Genomic DNA, 18,897 nt, shown 5'->3' on the forward strand with positions numbered 1-18,897 from the left:
AACATGACTGCTACGTGTGAGCTTTTGGGGAGAAGAACAATGGGTTTGTGCAAAGTGGGGCTTGGTGTGGTGCTGTTGCTTGTTGTGTTTGCTTTGGCTGATGCACAACTGCAAGGAGTGTTTAAATCTCAACTTCCAACTGGACTACGACCTCATCAGCAGCCACAAGCAATAAGGCAAGTGGTCGCTGGAGGGGCTTCTCAGGGGAGCCATGTTTCTAACCCCACCTGGCCTGCACAAGCCTCATTTAACCAGCAGTCTTGGAGTCCTGCGCAGGTACCTGTGCAGCAGCCTTCCAATGTTCAGTCCCAGCAAGTACTGCAGGGACCTGTGAAGCAGGTGGCCTGGCACTTCCCCAATGAACCTCAAATACCAGCAAGACAGCCACTAATGCAGTTTCAGATGAGCCCTCCTGTTCCTACTGCAAGTGTAGCAGCAGAGTGTGGTGAGACTGGCATACATGTGGAGGTCAAGAAGGACCTGTTTGGTACTGGTGAGCTGATAAATCCCTCTGAGATCACCCTGGGAAACTGTGCTGTCAGTGGGGAGGACCGTGCTGCTCAAGTCCTCATCTTCCAGTCAGCACTGCAGGCCTGCAACAGTACTACCAGTGTGAGTGTCTATGAAGTGAATTCTTCAGTGCTGCTTAAAACATGCAGGCAATAACACCACTTTCTTAACAGGTGACCCAGGATGAGCTGGTCTACGTCTTCTACGTCCGCTATGTTCCCCACAATTTTGCTCACACTCCTATTGTGAGAACTGTTGGTGCTGAGGTTCGCATTGAGTGTCACTATCCAAGGTATTGTACCCTACCAGATGTGCTGTTCAATTTTATTTGGAAGGCTCTGTTCAATCTGATGGCCATCAAATGCTTTGTAGGTTCCACAATGTAAGCAGCAATGCTCTGATGCCTGCCTGGATCCCATATGCTTCTACCCAAGTTGCTGAGGAACAGCTCGTCTTCTCCCTGAGGCTCATGACAGGTTTGTCCCATGGTTACACCAGACCTACTGATTAGCTGTGCCTGAACTGGACCTAATGAGGTTTCTTCTCCCAGATGACTGGACATCTGAAAGGCTCTCCAACCAGTACTTCCTGCATGATGTGATCAGTGTTGAGGCATCTGTAATTCAGTTCTACCACGTGCCCCTTCGTGTGTATCTGGACACCTGTGTGGCCACGGTGGTTCCTGATGTGAATGCAGTCCCTAGTTATGCCTTCATAGATAACCATGGGTGAGTGGCTTCCTTGTGGGCTTTGTGATGGCTGTAGAGATCAGCTAGTTGTGGTCTGACTGCACAAATGATTGCAGGTGCCTAATTGATGCCAAGCTCACGGGTTCCCAGTCCCACTTCCTGCCCCAAACTGAAGCAGACAAGCTGAGGTTTCAGTTGGAGGCATTCAAGTTTCAGCAGGACAACAGTGGTTTGGTATGTAACCATGTTTGGTAGGGGGCGAGTACAATGACTGACTTGCTGTCTGAACTAACCCCTGTCTCTCCAGCTCTACTTCACATGCTTTATGAAGGCAACTCCAGCTTCTTACGCTGCTGATCCTGAGCACAAAGCTTGTTCGTTCTCTAGCAACAGGTATGTGGCTGTGGTCCTGAAACCAGCAGGTTACTGGTGAGGCCTAGCTAGTAAGCTTGGGTATTCTGGCTTCACAGGTGGACTGCAGCATATGGTCCCGACCAGGTTTGCGGCTGTTGCGAGACCACCTGTAGCTCCCGGAAGGGCCGAGACTTGTCTGAGGACGGAGGTACGTGCATGCCATGCTGTGCCGGTACCTGATCCTTCTTGGAGAGGGTCTCTGTGTTGGACTAGAGGTGATGGGGATTTGCAAGCACACCCTAAAGCCCTTCCCCTTTTTTGCAGGTACACAGCTGGAAGGGGAAGTAATCCTTGGTCCCATCATGGTTGAGGAGAGTGCTTGATGGCCCCATGTCTTGATTGAAATAAACCAGTACTGTGACTACACAAGCTGTCCTGTCTTGCTTTGCAGTTGGGTTGAGCCTAGGCTAGGTCTACTTCAGCTGTGATGTAAACCATGGTCTTGACCTTTTTAGCTTGATGACCAATTCTGAGCTAGATTTAGATGTGTAAACGTTGTCTGCATATGGCTGCCTCTCAAAGACAAGGTGAAATTGTTGCACTTGCTCTCCTGCATGCAAGCTTTGATGGCAAAAGTCAAAGTGAGTAACAAGGTTGGTGGAAGCTGGGGGATGAAAAGGACCATTTCCTCATCTTGCAGATTTCATGAAGTTCAGATAGTGAAGTATGGCTCCAGAAAATGTCATTTGTTTTGAACCTTGAAGAATCTGTGAAATTGGAATGCATGTATACCTTATTTTTTAGTGGGACTATGATTGGTTTGTGCTGTTTACACAAAGCTTCCGTCTAGAAAGATTGGTCGGATCAATATCAAACATTGCTGTGCTGGAAAGTAATTGGTGCCGTCTAAGCTTTAGATTAAGCTACTCTGCACAAGGATCTGGGTTGGAAGGAAGAGGCTGTAGTGTATCTACATGGGTACGGTTTGTGTCTGCAGTCATGGCCTAGCGGTTAGGGAACTGGTCTTGTGACCGGAGGGTCGCAGGTTCAATTCCCAGACCTGAGGCCATGACTGAGGTGCCCCTGAGCAAGGCCCTAACCCTCAATTGCTCACTTGTATAAAAATGTAAGTCGCTCTGGATAAGGGCGTCTGCCAAATGCCGTAAATGTAAATGCAGTGGTTGACCATCAAAGCTGACAAAATACTAATGACCTGATTAACCAATGATTCACACAAATGGAAATACATGAATGTTTAGTAGAGTGGGAACAATATGGAAAAACACAAATTATCAGAAGTTTTCAGGCCTCATTCCTCTGCCTTGATAATCTTTTCAACAGGCAGGAGACCCAGCAGTTGGACAACCCGGAGACAAGATGCATGGTAATAAAAGCCTGAGTACTGAGCATGAGGAGAAAGAGATGGAAATAATATTTATGGGTAGGATCCACAATCTAGGATGTCCAGACTATGCAAATTGAGCCCTGTACACCTTGTCATCACTAGTGCTACAGGGCTCTTGACAATTTCTTTTGCATAGTCTGGAAGTCCCAAGTAGTCAGTGGGGCTCCCAGTCTTTAAATGATTTACCGTTAAATGCATTGAAGCACATGTTGGACTTCTCTGGGCCTATCAAAAGAGAAATACTAATATGGGCTAACTTGATATGATATGGGCTAACTTGTGGACTTGGTGCTTTTTAGGGCGTACTCACACTAGGCTCTGTGATCCGGGCACGGTCACAGTGCGAGCGCTCCAACCGTGCCCGAGCCCGCTTGAAGAGGTGGGCCAGGGCACGATTCGCATAGACTCGGGCACGGTTTGCTTCTAGTGTGAGTGCTATCCGTGCCCGGGCCCACTTGGTGCCTCGTCTGATTGGTTCATTTCGCTGGAACTCAAACATGACGTCAGGGATGCGACGCTCACGTTAAACAGTCATAGCGGCAAAGCGATTAGCAGACAATCGTTATGTTAAATTATCGATAAATCTGTGCTTGCAACGTGTTTCTGCACTCCCAAAACGACTTCAAAAATACAATAAAAAGAGAATCGTGAACTCCATATTGTTGTGCGAGCACGCTTTTTTTCCCCAAATAGTCACGTTGTGATGCAAGTGTGCTCGGGCCGGCTTCATAAAGCCAGCGTGAGTGCAGGCCAGAGGGGGAGTGGGGAGGGGGGATAACCGGGCCCCAGCACGGAACGAGCCAACCGTGCTTAGTGTGAGTACGCCCTTAGAGTCTTGACATTTTGGGTTTCAACATCTACAAAGCTCTGCAGTTTATTAATTTATTTTTTCCATCTCGAGTACATCTTTTTCATTGAATCTACAATATCTGTTGCTCTACACAGTAAAATGTATTGTATACTGTAGGGGCTCACATCTGTTTTAGACCATGTCACACTTGTGTTCCATCAAAAAACTTTCCAACTGCGAGCAATTTATTCAGCATTACTATTAAATACATGCACGCGCACACACACTTTGATATGCTATCAAGTACAGAGCCTATAGAATTCTTCAGCTGTGAAAGATTCTATAATTTTGTTATTCTTTTCTTCTGTTATTTCTTCCCTTTCCGATCTCGTATGCCACTGAGCCCCATTCTGATCCCCAACGGCTGCATATCACAATTTAAAGCGGTGTATCAATTAGCATAGTTGACAACTCTGTTGGAAACTCACACTATGTCACAGAAAGAGGTAGGAAAATTCCAACTGTTTATCTTCCTACAAAACAGAAACCTGTTCAAAACAATGATCAACAGGAGGTCGTCTTGGAATGTAAATATTAGAACTAAACTATATCCAAAGTATTAGAACTTGCAGCTACTAACATGAAAATGGTGGACTTTGTTCCGCCTAAAATACATGCCGGTTTTCAAGCTGAAAGGTATGTTCATGTCACAAAAGACTATTAATTTCAAAGGATGTGGCAGCGAATTCAATAGGCAAATATAGCCGCAAGCGGCGATTGGCGGGTTCACACACAAATAGGCATATTTTGGCCTCAATAGGCAAAAGGAAGCCCAAAAGGTCCTTTAGACCTAAAAGTGAAAAGAAGCTGTTTGGGTTTGGCCAGTGTGTGCTCTACAGATAGTGTGTGATGACATCTGCGTGTGTCAGAAAGGGAGACACAGAAATAGCACATCTGGCTAGGGCTGCATCTATGTGAACAATATAGGAAGGCCTGCATGTGTCTATACATGATTGGGCCTGTATATTACAGACAGAGAGAGATTGAGGGTGCCAGAGACTATGCTTTGTTAATTCACTCCTTGCACACCTTGCACGCCTAACATGACTGCCCGTGTATTCAAAGTATGAATGTAGTCTGCAAAGCCTGGCATTACATGACTGACATGACTGGCATGACTGACATAACTGATATGACTGGCATGACTGAAATGACATCACTGGCATGATGAACAAAAGTAATATGACTGATATGACTGACATAACTGGAATGAGTGACATGACTGGCATGACTGTAATGACATGACTGATATGACTGACATGACTTATGTCTGACATGACTGGACTGACATGACTGATATGACTGGACTGAAATGACTGACATGACTGGACTGACATGACTGTTATGACTGGACAGATATGCATACAAACTATACATACATTTAGGTAGAAGTGTGTGTGTGTGTGTGTGTGTGGTAGTGTATGTACTGAAACTATGACAACATATACTAATACATACATACATAAGTATACATAGGAACTATACATACATATAGGTATAAAGGTGTGTGTGTCTGTGTGTTTGTGTGAGAGAGAGACAAAAAAGAAGCCAAATATCAGTTTGTATAAGCATGTGTTAGTCACTGAGATATGGGTGGGTATGGCTAGGGAAGTGTCATTGTGAATGCTATAGGAAGGCCTGCTTGCGCCTGTATGTGTGTGTGCCTGGTTAATAGACACAGAGAGATCTAGGTAGCCAGAGCAATGTTTACTTAGGGCACAGAGATGGGAGGGGGAATGTGGGTGAGAGTGTGAGAGAGACTGTGAGTGTGAGTTTCAGCTTGCGTGCGTGTGAGAAGGAGAAGGTGACAGAGGGACTTTACATGCATTTTTATGCATTGTATATAATACTGCACTGTAGAGCCATACGATAACCGATTTAGATGAAACTTGACAAATTTGTTCAGGATGGGATTCTGAATGGGCTTGTGCATTTTTGTCAGAATTGGGTAAAATATGAAAGAGCTTTAAGAATATGAATATTATATGTATCGATGCTGTCCATTAAAAAAATATTTAGCAGGTATAAGTGTCCTCAAATCCAAAATCTTTGGATTGTTTTTTGATTTTACACTCTGTAGAGTATTATAAGACTTTGCTTGACATGATAGTATGAAAATCCTAGGAGGAGTATGAAAAGTGATGATTTCAAACTATTATTAACTGTAAATAAACTGTGCATTTTTTAATAGGACATGTAATGGGAAAGTTGCTCGCACTACTGCAAGGAATCAAAAGAGTCCAATTGCATGTTCCCAAGTGGAATTACGTAGCGGATACACTTGCTTTTTTTGCAATAGCGCCCCCCAGTGGCCAATCGACACCCGGCTGGATTATGTCATAGGGGGCGTGCACTTGTCCACACCCAAGAAGTTTCGTGCAGATCGACCAATTGTAAGCCTGTCAAACGCGTGCCGATCACTGATTGGCCGATTACGTCAGCCATTTTGGAAGTATGGCATGTCTGCTTTAGGACCTGGTTTCCAGAGGCCCATAGATGATGTCTGCCAAGTTTCATGTGGATCGGCCAATCTGAGTGCATGGGGCAAATTTTTGCATGTTATAGCGCCCCCTAGCAGGTGAGGTATGGCAACCTCTGCGAGCTGCCCCAGACCCTCACAGGGAAGCTGTCTGTGAAGTGCCATCTCATTACATGCAAGTTTTCTTAAGTTAGAGCTCCATATGCGCAAAATTTACTATTGAATTTACGCCCCCTCATTTGATTGGCTTATACTGACTAGGTAGTGAAGAAATTAGCATTTTTGTTGGATACGTTTTAAAGTTCAGACTCTTCTGAACGTTTTTGTAGAGGCGCTTCGTTTCTTTCACCAGTTTCTTGTGCCACCTTTGCCTCTGAGCAACAACCAGTATTGAAAGACGCGAGTGAGATAGAATCCTCTTTAAATGTTTACTTATAAACATCAGACATTACATTGAACTCAACATGACTCGGTCCAAAAACTGTGTTGCTTCCAAAAACTCCAACTGACGTCTGTCCGTCCTAACTTAAGCAGGAAACAAAAAGGGTTACTGACGGAAGCTGAAAGTACAGAAATTTCTTCAAACTTATACATTACTAATTTCTGTTTTCATTTTAGAGAATGCAACAATTATGGATTATTATTATTAATTATCTTCATCATATTTTAACCTCTTTAACTAAATTATTTTATACAATAAATTAACCCTTAACTGGCTCTTACATTACCCGGCCCCTAATTGGTTAGGCAGGAGGACTAAGCTATTACAAACTTAAACATTAAGAGCCTACTACCTATACTTCAAATGTTCATGAAGACCAACTTGTCTTCCTTTGTTAGTCGTCTACATCACTTCTTTCAACAGACACAGTTTATTTACAGGCCTTTCCAAAGTGTTGGTCCTTGTCTTCAATTTCACTCTCCGCACCATTCCACTGGAGTCTGGCATTGTTTCAACTACCTTCCCCATGACCCAGGAGTTGCGAGGGGAAGAACTATCCACTAATAGCACGACATCTCCCATCATGAAGTTTCTTCTAGGTTTCAGCCATTTCTGGCGCTCCTGAAGAAGGGGTAGGTATTCTCGTGTCCATCTAGACCAGAATAAATCTGCAAGATATTGGACTTGCTTCCATCTTCTTCTTGCATACATGTCATCTTTGCAGAAGGTGCCTGGAGGCATGATTGGCTGGGACTTCAGAAGCAATAAGTGATTGGGGGTTAAAGGCTCGATGTCGTTTGCATCATCCGAGACACTCGTCAGTGGCCTTCCATTGATGATGCTTTCGACTTCACACATTATTGTATGAAGACAGTCATCGTTCATTGCTTGCTCCTTCACCAGGGAATTAAGGATCCTTCGCGCACTGCGGATTTGTCTTTCCCAAACCCCGCCTTGATGGGAGGCGGCTGGGCTGTTGAATATCCACTTTATTCCCTTTGGATGAAAGGCTCTTTCAATTTTGTCATTATCCAACTGTTGAATGGCTCCCCTTAACTCTCTTTCAGCTGCCACAAAATTTGTCCCATTGTCTGACCTCAGGGTGTTGACTTGACCCCTCCTACATACAAACCGGCGTATTGCATTAATGCAGGAGTCCGTGTCAAGGCTGTCAGCAACTTCAATGTGCACGGCTCGGAGAGAGAGACAAGTGAACATCACCCCGTATCTCTTAACAGTACTCCGTCCCCGTTTAACTTCAAACGGGCCAAAGTAATCAACGCCGGTGTTCGTGAAAAGTGGTTGGTCCGGGAGGAGGCGATCTTCGGGTAAGTCCGCCATCATTTGCTCACCAGCCTTTCCCGTCATCCTACGGCAGACTGTGCATTTGTTAATGATCTTCCTGATTGCGTTATTGGCTTGTGGAATCCAATATCTGCATCTCAGTTGTGCCAACACATAACTGCGTCCACAGTGTCCTGTTCTTTGATGTATGTCTCTCAAGATCAAGGTGGCAACTTTGCTGTGTTTAGAAAGAATTGCTGGATGTTTAGCATTTTCTGGCATAGCGGACTTGTTAAGTCTTCCGCCAACCCTCAAGGTGCCATCTTGGAGAGTCGGATCCAGTCTAAACAGCGCACTACTGCGACTGAGATTGTTGCCTTTCTGCAGAACTTTGATTTCCTCTCCAAAATGCTGTCTTTGGCTGAACCGTATTATTTCCGCTTCAGCTGTGTCCAAGTCCTCCAAGGTAAGCGATTTATTTCCTGATGTAGCTTTAAATTTCTTCATATGCCGTTCTAGCTCTAATCGTCGCTTTCCAGTGTCTTTTTCAGTTTGATCGATTGCTCTTGATGCCTCTTTACTTTCTTCCTTCCATTTCCACAGAGCATCCTTTATTTTTACAATCCAAGCCACTGATCGTTTAAGCTTATTCCAATCTGAATAATAGCCGATCAGCTGGCTCATTGGTTCTGTACTTTCTTCTACTTTGACTGTATTAACAGTGACTGAGTTCTTGACCTCTGGGTCTTCGTCCAGGCTTTCCTTCCACAGCACAGGCTGTTCCGGCCAATCATTCTCGTTCGGCAGAAACTTTGGTCCACTCATCCACGTTCCTCCTTGCACCAAGCTTTTCGCTTTCAGGCCTCTGCTGGCTTGATCTGCAGGATTTTCGTCTGTTCTGACGTACTTCCATTGAGATTGCTTGGTTGCTTCTCGGATCAAGGAAATTCTGTTCGCAACAAACGTTTTGAAACGAGCAGCTTCACTGAAGACGTATCTGAGCACCGTTGTGCTGTCTGTCCAGAAGACAGATTGTTGCAGTGGAACTTGAAGTTCTTGATGTAACATCTTGTCGACCTTCACCGCGATAACTGCTGCTGTCAGCTCAAGTCTAGGGATCGTGACACGTTTGAGAGGAGCCACTCTTGATTTCCCCATAAGGAAAGCACAGTGTTTCTCGCCTTGCTCATTTTCTAGCAGTAGATAAGACACAGTGCCATATGCATACTCTGAGGCATCTGAAAAATGATGCAACTGCGCCGCAGTAGAGCATCCAAACTTGGTGGGTTTTAAGCACCTACTCACGTGGAAGTTGGTGAGGTGAGTAACATCTTTCACCCATCTCCTCCAATCTTCAGCATGCCTTTCACCAATGTTCTCATCCCAACCAAGTTGTTCTTTACAGAGCTCTTTCAACAAAAGTTTAGCAGGCAAGATGACTGGGGCCAAAAACCCAAGGGGGTCATAGATGGAATTAATGACTGACAATATGCCTCTTCTTGTCATCGGTTTGTCTTGCAGTTTCATGCTGTATGTGAAAGTATCCATTTCTGTGTCCCACTGAACACCGAGTGTTCTCTCCACTGGCAGAGCGTCGTGTCGTAAGTCCAGGTCTTTCATTTTACTGGCTCTGTGTTCCTCAGGGATTGACAGTAACACCTTTCTGCTATTGCTCATCCACTTTGTTAAGGTGAACCCTCCACTGTTGCACAAGGCTCTAAGATCATTGACTAAGGTAATTGCGTCTTCATCTGTAGCTACGCTTTTCAGACAATCATCCACGTAGAAATTATTCAGGACTGTCTGAACCGCACATGGAGAAGTAACACTTCTGTGATCCTCTGCTGTTCTTCTGAGTGCGTAAGAAGCTACACTTGGTGAAGAGTTGGCTCCGAAGAGGTGCACGGTCATCCGGAACTCCGCCATGGGCTCATCCAACCTGCCGTTGGGCCACCAAAGAAAACGAAGTAGATCCGCATCATGTTCCGGCACCCTAACTTGGTAGAACATTGACTCAATGTCTGCCATTACTGCCACTGACTCCTCACGAAATCTCAGAAGAACTCCGACTAATGTGCTGGTCAAGTCAGGCCCCTGGAGCAGTTCGCTATTTAGACACCTACCCTGGAATGAGGACGTGCAGTCAAATACCACCCGCAACTTCTGTTTTTTTGGGTGATAGACGCCATGGTGTGGTATATAAAACACCCTTTTGTCATCTCTGTTCAGTTGGTGTGTAGGAACCTGGACAGCATAGCCCTTACCAATGATGGTTTCCATGAATCCCTTGTAGTCTTCAAAGAATTCAGCATTCCTCTTAAACTTCCTAAGCAAAAACGCTATACGTTGTTCCGCCACACAACGGTTATTAGGCATTTGGAGCTTCTCATTCCTGAATGGCAATCCAATGATATAATGTCCATTCTCTAAAATTGACGTCTTCTCCACACACCGCATAAATATTTTGTCTTCTTGAGACATCTCTTTCTTGTCGTCATAGCTGCGCTCTGGAAAATCAGCATTATACTGTTGGACCAATAACCTCTCAATCTCCATCAAAGAGATTTTGTTGACTGAGAAAGGTCGCGGTTCATTCTCTGTTTCATTCAGGTCTTTCCTTATAGGCCCGTTCACAACCCAGCCAATGGCCGTCTTCACAGCATAGGGACCTCCAGCCTGACCATTAATGATGCGCCAGGGTTCTAATGCTCTTGAACAATTTGCTCCAATAAGTAGTCCCACTTCAGCATCTATCTCTGGCAAGCTCACTTCGTGGAGGTATGGCCACTTCTGAACATCCTTCTGTTTGGGTATATTCCCGGCATGAACAGGTATGCTGCTGTGAGTAAACACCTTGGGTAACTCAATGAACATGTTGCTTTCCAACCCACACACTTCCAGGTCAGATATCACAAAACTGTTCACGAGCTTTCGTTCACCTGGTTCATCTTGGCCCATGGTGCTTAGAAGTATTCTTGTGGGCTTCCCTTTCACGTTCAATTTCCTTTGCAGGTCTTCCGTGCAGAAGGTTGCTGTGCTTCCCGGGTCCAGAAAAGCATACGTTTTTATATGTTTGTCGCTATTCTTTGACTTGATTTTTATTGGTACTATTGACAGCACACAATCAGCTTCTCCGGCCCCCGTAAGGCCACAGGACTCTTGTGAGATGGGAGCTTCTGCGCAGGGCACCTCTTTAATTTGAGCACCATCTTTCTTTACTGGGACAGAGACAGAACCTTCATCCTTAACTTTGTGCAGAATATCAGGGTGCTTTAATGCACATTCCTTGCACTCTAATTTTCTTTTGCAGAATGTGCTGAGATGGCCAGGAACCAAGCATCCAAAACATAGGCCCTTTGGTTTCAGAAAGTCTAGTCGTTCTTTATGTGGCCGACCTTTGATCATACTGCATGAAGCAAGGGTGTGAGACTGCTGGCAGTACAAACATGGTTTATCAAAGGCATTCACTGTTGTACTCGTGTTAGCAGGCTTGATATGTATTTTTTGGGACACTTTGCTTTCAGCAGCAACATTAGTTGCGAAGCTGCTTCCACGCACCTCTTTCCTTGCTGGCCTGTTTTCCCTTTGGTCCATCTTTCCAGGCGCGGTTGTGCGGCTGTCTGAGATATTACCGAAGAGGGGGTCCATAGCTATCTTAGCTTGGCGATCTACGAAGTTCACCAAATCAGCAAACCTTGCTCTCCTTCCTCTTCGCTCTTTAAGTTCGAAAGCTTCAGCACGCCAACGTTCTTTCATTTTGTACGGCAGTTTGGATATTACTGTCCGTAGATTGGTTGGATTGTCCATCTCTTCTAAAAATTCAATGTCCTCCATAGTGTTACAACATCCAATCAAAAACATTGCGTAGGCATTCAACGCTGTCCTGTCGTCCGACTTCACTTGTGGCCATTTGAGCGCTTTATCAATGTATGCACTGGCTATGCGAAGCTCATCCCCATAATGCTTATGAAGTAGCTGTTTTGCCTCGTGATAGCCTTTGCTAGGTGTCATGTGAACGCAGCTGCGTACCAGTTCTTGAGGTTCGCCATCTGTGTACTGTTCCAAGAAGTATAACTTATCCTGATCGTTGTCAGTCTTCTGCTCAATTGCATGCTCAAATGCCCTTATGAAGGATTTGTACTGGAGCGCGTCACCCTTGAACACAGGAATGTCCTTTTTCGGTAGCTGTGAAAGCTGTTGTTGTTTTACAAGTAGCTCGGTAATTACATTCTATTTTTGTATGACTGTAAAGATGTCATCACCTCTGCTCGTTTGAGCTCTAGGACTCTGATTGGAAGCTGGCTGTGGCTGCTGTGGTATTCTGGAGTGCTGCACTTGCGTTGGTACATGAACATTCACATGAGCTTGCTGCTGTAGCATCATGGCATCTCTTTCCTTATTCATTTTCCCGCTTAGTGATTTCCACGCTGACGAATGGCAACTGGAACCATCTTCGGACCTCTCATATTCTCTAAGCACTTTTAATTTTGCTTGGCTTTCAGCTAATGCAGTCTCCAGCTCTAGCTCTTCCTTTTCAGCTTTAATTCTAGCTGCTTCGAATTCAAGCTCCTGTCTTTTCCTTAACGCTGCTGCACGTTCCAGCAGAGCTGCGTGTTCTGCTTCTTGTCTAGCACGTGTGGACGATACACATGATGTTCCACTTACACGAGACCCACGCAGGTGATCCTTTACAGCTCTGCAGACCCTTACCTGTGAAACACTGTCACTCGGTAGAATGGCATCTTGTTGTTCATCTATCACATGCTGCTCTTCCAGTTGCATGCTTTCCTTCATTGTGTATTCATGCTCATCTGCAATCCATCTTTTAGTTATTTTCATAAAGTCTTTGATAACTTCCATTTTTGGTACAAACCAATTATCCTGGTCAAGCATTTTTTCATCTTCAGACAACAGATTGCCAACTTCGTTGTTGAGACTATTGAACTCATTTAGAGATTGTGCAAATTCACTTTCCATCATATCTTTAACATTTTCTAAATTTTTTGCACTCATCAGTGCCTCTATCTCTTTCATTCGGCTAGTTAGAGTTCCCAAAGTTCGTCTCCTCAATGCTATGAACCTTTGTAATCTTTCCTCTATACCCTTCTCAGTTAGCTTGCGTGGTCTTCCCTGCTCCACTCTGTCTTTGCCACGTCCGTTTTTATTTTCATCGGCCATCTTACAATTCGTGGAGCTAATGCTCACGTTGCGCGCACAAGGGTTTTAAAACACTTCTCAGTTGTCTTTCTTAACGAGCCGAGTGCACACAACCTTTCCAAATCGCAAAACTCCACCTTGACCGAATCCAATCCTGTTATTCACGAGCGTTCTTACAGGGAAGAGATCCAACGCGCTAGCTCTTTTAACTTTGGTTAGCCCCCTTTTGTTTTTGTTTTTTTTTTTTTTTTTTTTTTTTTCGTTTTCGTCCGAACTCGTGGACCATCTTAGAATCCATACAACGTACTTTCTTCACAAAGCTTAGAGGTAAAGAGGAATTTTCGATACCTTTTCCTGGAGAATGCTTCAGAGGATAACCCGTTTCACGGATTCTCTGGGCGAGCTCCGAACTGCGCTATCCAGGTTAATTCAGCGAGGCTACGAGTTAGCTAGTTTTTGGACTAATGTAGAGGCGCTTCGTTTCTTTCACCAGTTTCTTGTGCCACCTTTGCCTCTGAGCAACAACCAGTATTGAAAGACGCGAGTGAGATAGAATCCTCTTTAAATGTTTACTTATAAACATCAGACATTACATTGAACTCAACATGACTCGGTCCAAAAACTGTGTTGCTTCCAAAAACTCCAACTGACGTCTGTCCGTCCTAACTTAAGCAGGAAACAAAAAGGGTTACTGACGGAAGCTGAAAGTACAGAAATTTCTTCAAACTTATACATTACTAATTTCTGTTTTCATTTTAGAGAATGCAACAATTATGGATTATTATTATTAATTATCTTCATCATATTTTAACCTCTTTAACTAAATTATTTTATACAATAAATTAACCCTTAACTGGCTCTTACAGTTTTGATACCACATATGTGCATGTATGTGAAAAATCCAGGGACTAGTTCGCGCTCAAAGATGTGTGTGATTTTGCACATTATGCAAATTAACTCGAAATCTAAGTGGGCGGAGCTTAATGGTTGTATATTATTTGTCCTATTGAATTTAGTCAAGGAATGTATAGGAACTGGAATTTTGGTTCTAGGACCTACGGTGTAGGAGATATGGACAAAAAGTCAATATGGTCCGCTATAGCGCCACCATCAGGCCAATTTGGCTCCCTGTATGGGAATCTGGTCCTTGGAGGTAACTGAACCTTTTTGCCAAGTTTGGGGTTTCTAGGCATTACGGTCTAGGCTGCACAATACGTTTTAGGTCAAAAAATGGGACAAAGAATAATAATAAGAAAGAAAAATCCTAACAATTACAATAGGGTTCCCACACTATGTGTGTGTGAACCCTAAAAACGAAAACGATGTTTCCAGATGAATTAATAATGTCGCAAATGATTTTTGAAGTTAACTCTTCACAGTGTCTTTTTAAAATGGTCAGATTACAACTCTGTTTTCTGTTTCTGATAACACTTATGACGCCACGCAAATACAATGAAAACAGAATGATGTCACAAAAGATTAAGGGAAAGGATATTTTGAGTGCACTTTGAAATGCGCTAACAAATGACTTTAACAGACGCCTAGATAGCCCAGACACGTCACCGAGACGCAACATTAACATCAGAATGTCGCCCAAGCATCGCATTTGATTTCAGATGAGTGTCAGATTCATTGCCCATGGACGCTGGGTAAACGTTTTTGCACTAAGACAAAATAGCTTTGTAACGCATTAAGTTGTTTTTATGTGATAGGAGTAAATATGTGGTCAATCTGCCATAGTGCATAATGTTTCGACTGAAGAAGGAAAAACTGCTACTCACATGAAGAACAAGTCTTCAAACTGTTCGCAACAGTTATGTGGATTTTTAAAAAATCGCTCAACAGAAAATGGCCGTTGAGTCATATCAGCAATCATAAAATATAAAACAGGCAGATACATATTCAAAATGTGGTAATTTGACAAATATTCAAAACGCATCTAATGTTACTGATTGACACTGACGTGTGTTACTGATCACACGTGCCCAGAGCGGTGGGCAGCCCTAGCCCGGTGCCCAGGGAGCAGTTGGGGTTAGGTGCCTTGCTCAAGGGCACCTCAGTCATGGCCTCAGGTCTGGGAATCGAACCCACGACCCTCCGGTCACAAGACCAGTTCCCTACCACTAGGCCATGACTGCCCCATATATACCATGACAAAACCTTCTACAAACCTGGGACAGCAAACTGAAAATCTAAATTTGCACCATTCTCAAAACTTTTGGCAACAACTGACTCTTTGCACCATTCGACTATGTGGAATGATAGTAGGTTAAAGATGATATCATGTGAAAGGGGCAAATTGGATTTAAAATCCAGACAATTATCCTGTGGGCATACTTTAAAGGTCAATTATGGCAATTTTATACATTAAATTTATTAAATAAAGCAAGAGCCCTTTAGAGGTGCCAACTGGAATTGAACTGAGTTCTTTAGAGCAATCCTGACCAAAATCCTTTCAATTAATGATTTAACTTTGTAAATTTGTAAACTTTTGCTTCCATAAAGAATTCTTATTGCTTCTTTAGAGCACCCTTTCCAAAAAAGTAGATTTTTTGTTTCTTTCTTTCTTTTTTCTTACATCTGCTCAAAAGGTTCTTCCTGGATGCCTAACTGCTTTCTCTATGACCAAATTTCAAACATTTTATTATTACTACTGAGAGACTCCATCAAAGGTAAATGTAAGAAGGGAAAGCAGTTTTCCAGGAAAAAATGAATTGTACTGATTTGTCATTAATAACAGCATGAAACATCTGAAACACTTTTTAGAGTATACCTGAGTCATTACACAATCTTGCCATATTTTCTGCATTGGAGCAATAGAGCGTCTATTATAGAGGTGTTTTTAACCTGGTGGTAATTACACAGATCAATGTAAAAAAACAATCCATATAATGAAACATTTTTCTTTACCAATGAAAGATTATTCCAAGAACCATACACCTATGCAAACAACAGTTTAAGAACCTGTCTTAAGATTAAGGAGTATTGATTTGTGTCAGCTGTGAAAGAGTAGTAAAGTCATCTTCAGGGTCAGAGGGACGTTAAGCTCATTAGCAGGGGGTGGGGCTGCAAGTCTCCATTATGGTATAAAATGGAATGGTCAAACATGACTGCTACGTGTGAGCTTTTGGGGAGAAGAACAATGGGTTTGTGCAAAGTGGGGCTTGGTGTGGTGCTGTTGCTTGTTGTGTTTGCTTTGGCTGATGCACAACTGCAAGGAGTGTTTAAATCTCAACTTCCAACTGGACTACGACCTCATCAGCAGCCACAAGCAATAAGGCAAGTGGTCGCTGGAGGGGCTTCTCAGGGGAGCCATGTTTCTAACCCCACCTGGCCTGCACAAGCCTCATTTAACCAGCAGTCTTGGAGTCCTGCGCAGGTACCTGTGCAGCAGCCTTCCAATGTTCAGTCCCAGCAAGTACTGCAGGGACCTGTGAAGCAGGTGGCCTGGCACTTCCCCAATGAACCTCAAATACCAGCAAGACAGCCACTAATGCAGTTTCAGATGAGCCCTCCTGTTCCTACTGCAAGTGTAGCAGCAGAGTGTGGTGAGACTGGCATACATGTGGAGGTCAAGAAGGACCTGTTTGGTACTGGTGAGCTGATAAATCCCTCTGAGATCACCCTGGGAAACTGTGCTGTCAGTGGGGAGGACCGTGCTGCTCAAGTCCTCATCTTCCAGTCAGCACTGCAGGCCTGCAACAGTACTACCAGTGTGAGTGTCTATGAAGTGAATTCTTCAGTGCTGCTTAAAACATGCAGGCAATAACACCACTTTCTTAACAGGTGACCCAGGATGAGCTGGTCTACGTCTTCTACGTCCGCTATGTTCCCCACAATTTTGCTCACACTCCTATTGTGAGAACTGTTGGTGCTGAGGTTCGCATTGAGTGTCACTATCCAAGGTATTGTACCCTACCAGATGTGCTGTTCAATTTTATTTGGAAGGCTCTGTTCAATCTGATGGCCATCAAATGCTTTGTAGGTTCCACAATGTAAGCAGCAATGCTCTGATGCCTGCCTGGATCCCATATGCTTCTACCCAAGTTGCTGAGGAACAGCTCGTCTTCTCCCTGAGGCTCATGACAGGTTTGTCCCATGGTTACACCAGACCTACTGATTAGCTGTGCCTGAACTGGACCTAATGAGGTTTCTTCTCCCAGATGACTGGACATCTGAAAGGCTCTCCAACCAGTACTTCCTGCATGATGTGATCAGTGTTGAGGCATCTGTAATTCAGTTCTACCACGTGCCCCTTCGTGTGTATCTGGACACCTGTGTGGCCACGGTGGTTCCTGATGTGAATGCAGTCCCTAGTTATGCCTTCATAGATAACCATGGGTGAGTGGCTTCCTTGTGGGCTTTGTGATGGCTGTAGAGATCAGCTAGTTGTGGTCTGACTGCACAAATGATTGCAGGTGCCTAATTGATGCCAAGCTCACGGGTTCCCAGTCCCACTTCCTGCCCCAAACTGAAGCAGACAAGCTGAGGTTTCAGTTGGAGGCATTCAAGTTTCAGCAGGACAACAGTGGTTTGGTATGTAACCATGTTTGGTAGGGGGCGAGTACAATGACTGACTTGCTGTCTGAACTAACCCCTGTCTCTCCAGCTCTACTTCACATGCTTTATGAAGGCAACTCCAGCTTCTTACGCTGCTGATCCTGAGCACAAAGCTTGTTCGTTCTCTAGCAACAGGTATGTGGCTGTGGTCCTGAAACCAGCAGGTTACTGGTGAGGCCTAGCTAGTAAGCTTGGGTATTCTGGCTTCACAGGTGGACTGCAGCATATGGTCCCGACCAGGTTTGCGGCTGTTGCGAGACCACCTGTAGCTCCCGGAAGGGCCGAGACTTGTCTGAGGACGGAGGTACGTGCATGCCATGCTGTGCCGGTACCTGATCCTTCTTGGAGAGGGTCTCTGTGTTGGACTAGAGGTGATGGGGATTTGCAAGCACACCCTAAAGCCCTTCCCCTTTTTTGCAGGTACACAGCTGGAAGGGGAAGTAATCCTTGGTCCCATCATGGTTGAGGAGAGTGCTTGATGGCCCCATGTCTTGATTGAAATAAACCAGTACTGTGACTACACAAGCTGTCCTGTCTTGCTTTGCAGTTGGGTTGAGCCTAGGCTAGGTCTACTTCAGCTGTGATGTAAACCATGGTCTTGACCTTTTTAGCTTGATGACCAATTCTGAGCTAGATTTAGATGTGTAAACGTTGTCTGCATATGGCTGCCTCTCAAAGACAAGGTGAAATTGTTGCACTTGCTCTCCTGCATGCAAGCTTTGATGGCAAAAGTCAAAGTGAGTAACAAGGTTGGTGGAAGCTGGGGGATGAAAAGGACCATTTCCTCATCTTGCAGATTTCATGAAGTTCAGATAGTGAAGTATGGCTCCAGAAAATGTCATTTGTTTTGAACCTTGAAGAATCTGTGAAATTGGAATGCATGTATACCTTATTTTTTAGTGGGACTATGATTGGTTTGTGCTGTTTACACAAAGCTTCCGTCTAGAAAGATTGGTCGGATCAATATCAAACATTGCTGTGCTGGAAAGTAATTGGTGCCGTCTAAGCTTTAGATTAAGCTACTCTGCACAAGGATCTGGGTTGGAAGGAAGAGGCTGTAGTGTATCTACATGGGTACGGTTTGTGTCTGCAGTCATGGCCTAGCGGTTAGGGAACTGGTCTTGTGACCGGAGGGTCGCAGGTTCGATTCCCAGACCTGAGGCCATG

General features: G+C 44.3%; 2 protein-coding genes across 2 annotated transcripts; both read left to right on the top strand.

The window, feature by feature from the left end:
* On the top strand, positions 1–2,021 carry LOC143508573 (zona pellucida sperm-binding protein 3-like). The gene is made up of 8 exons (XM_076997196.1): positions 1–612; positions 684–802; positions 883–986; positions 1,061–1,238; positions 1,316–1,433; positions 1,507–1,592; positions 1,670–1,761; positions 1,878–2,021. The coding sequence occupies exons 1-8, from the start codon at positions 4–6 to the stop codon at positions 1,934–1,936; spliced, it is 1,365 nt and encodes a 454-aa protein (XP_076853311.1). The 5' UTR covers positions 1–3; the 3' UTR covers positions 1,937–2,021.
* Positions 2,022–16,272: 14,251 nt separating this feature from the next.
* Positions 16,273–18,294, top strand: LOC143508574 (zona pellucida sperm-binding protein 3-like). Its single transcript, XM_076997197.1, has 8 exons — positions 16,273–16,885; positions 16,957–17,075; positions 17,156–17,259; positions 17,334–17,511; positions 17,589–17,706; positions 17,780–17,865; positions 17,943–18,034; positions 18,151–18,294. Exons 1-8 carry the CDS (start codon positions 16,277–16,279, stop codon positions 18,207–18,209), a joined length of 1,365 nt encoding a protein of 454 aa, XP_076853312.1. The 5' UTR covers positions 16,273–16,276; the 3' UTR covers positions 18,210–18,294.
* The last annotated feature ends 603 nt before the right edge of the window (positions 18,295–18,897 follow it).

Source organism: Brachyhypopomus gauderio, chromosome 2 (assembly GCF_052324685.1).
Source record: "Brachyhypopomus gauderio isolate BG-103 chromosome 2, BGAUD_0.2, whole genome shotgun sequence".
NCBI classification, from domain to species: Eukaryota; Metazoa; Chordata; class Actinopteri; order Gymnotiformes; family Hypopomidae; genus Brachyhypopomus; species Brachyhypopomus gauderio.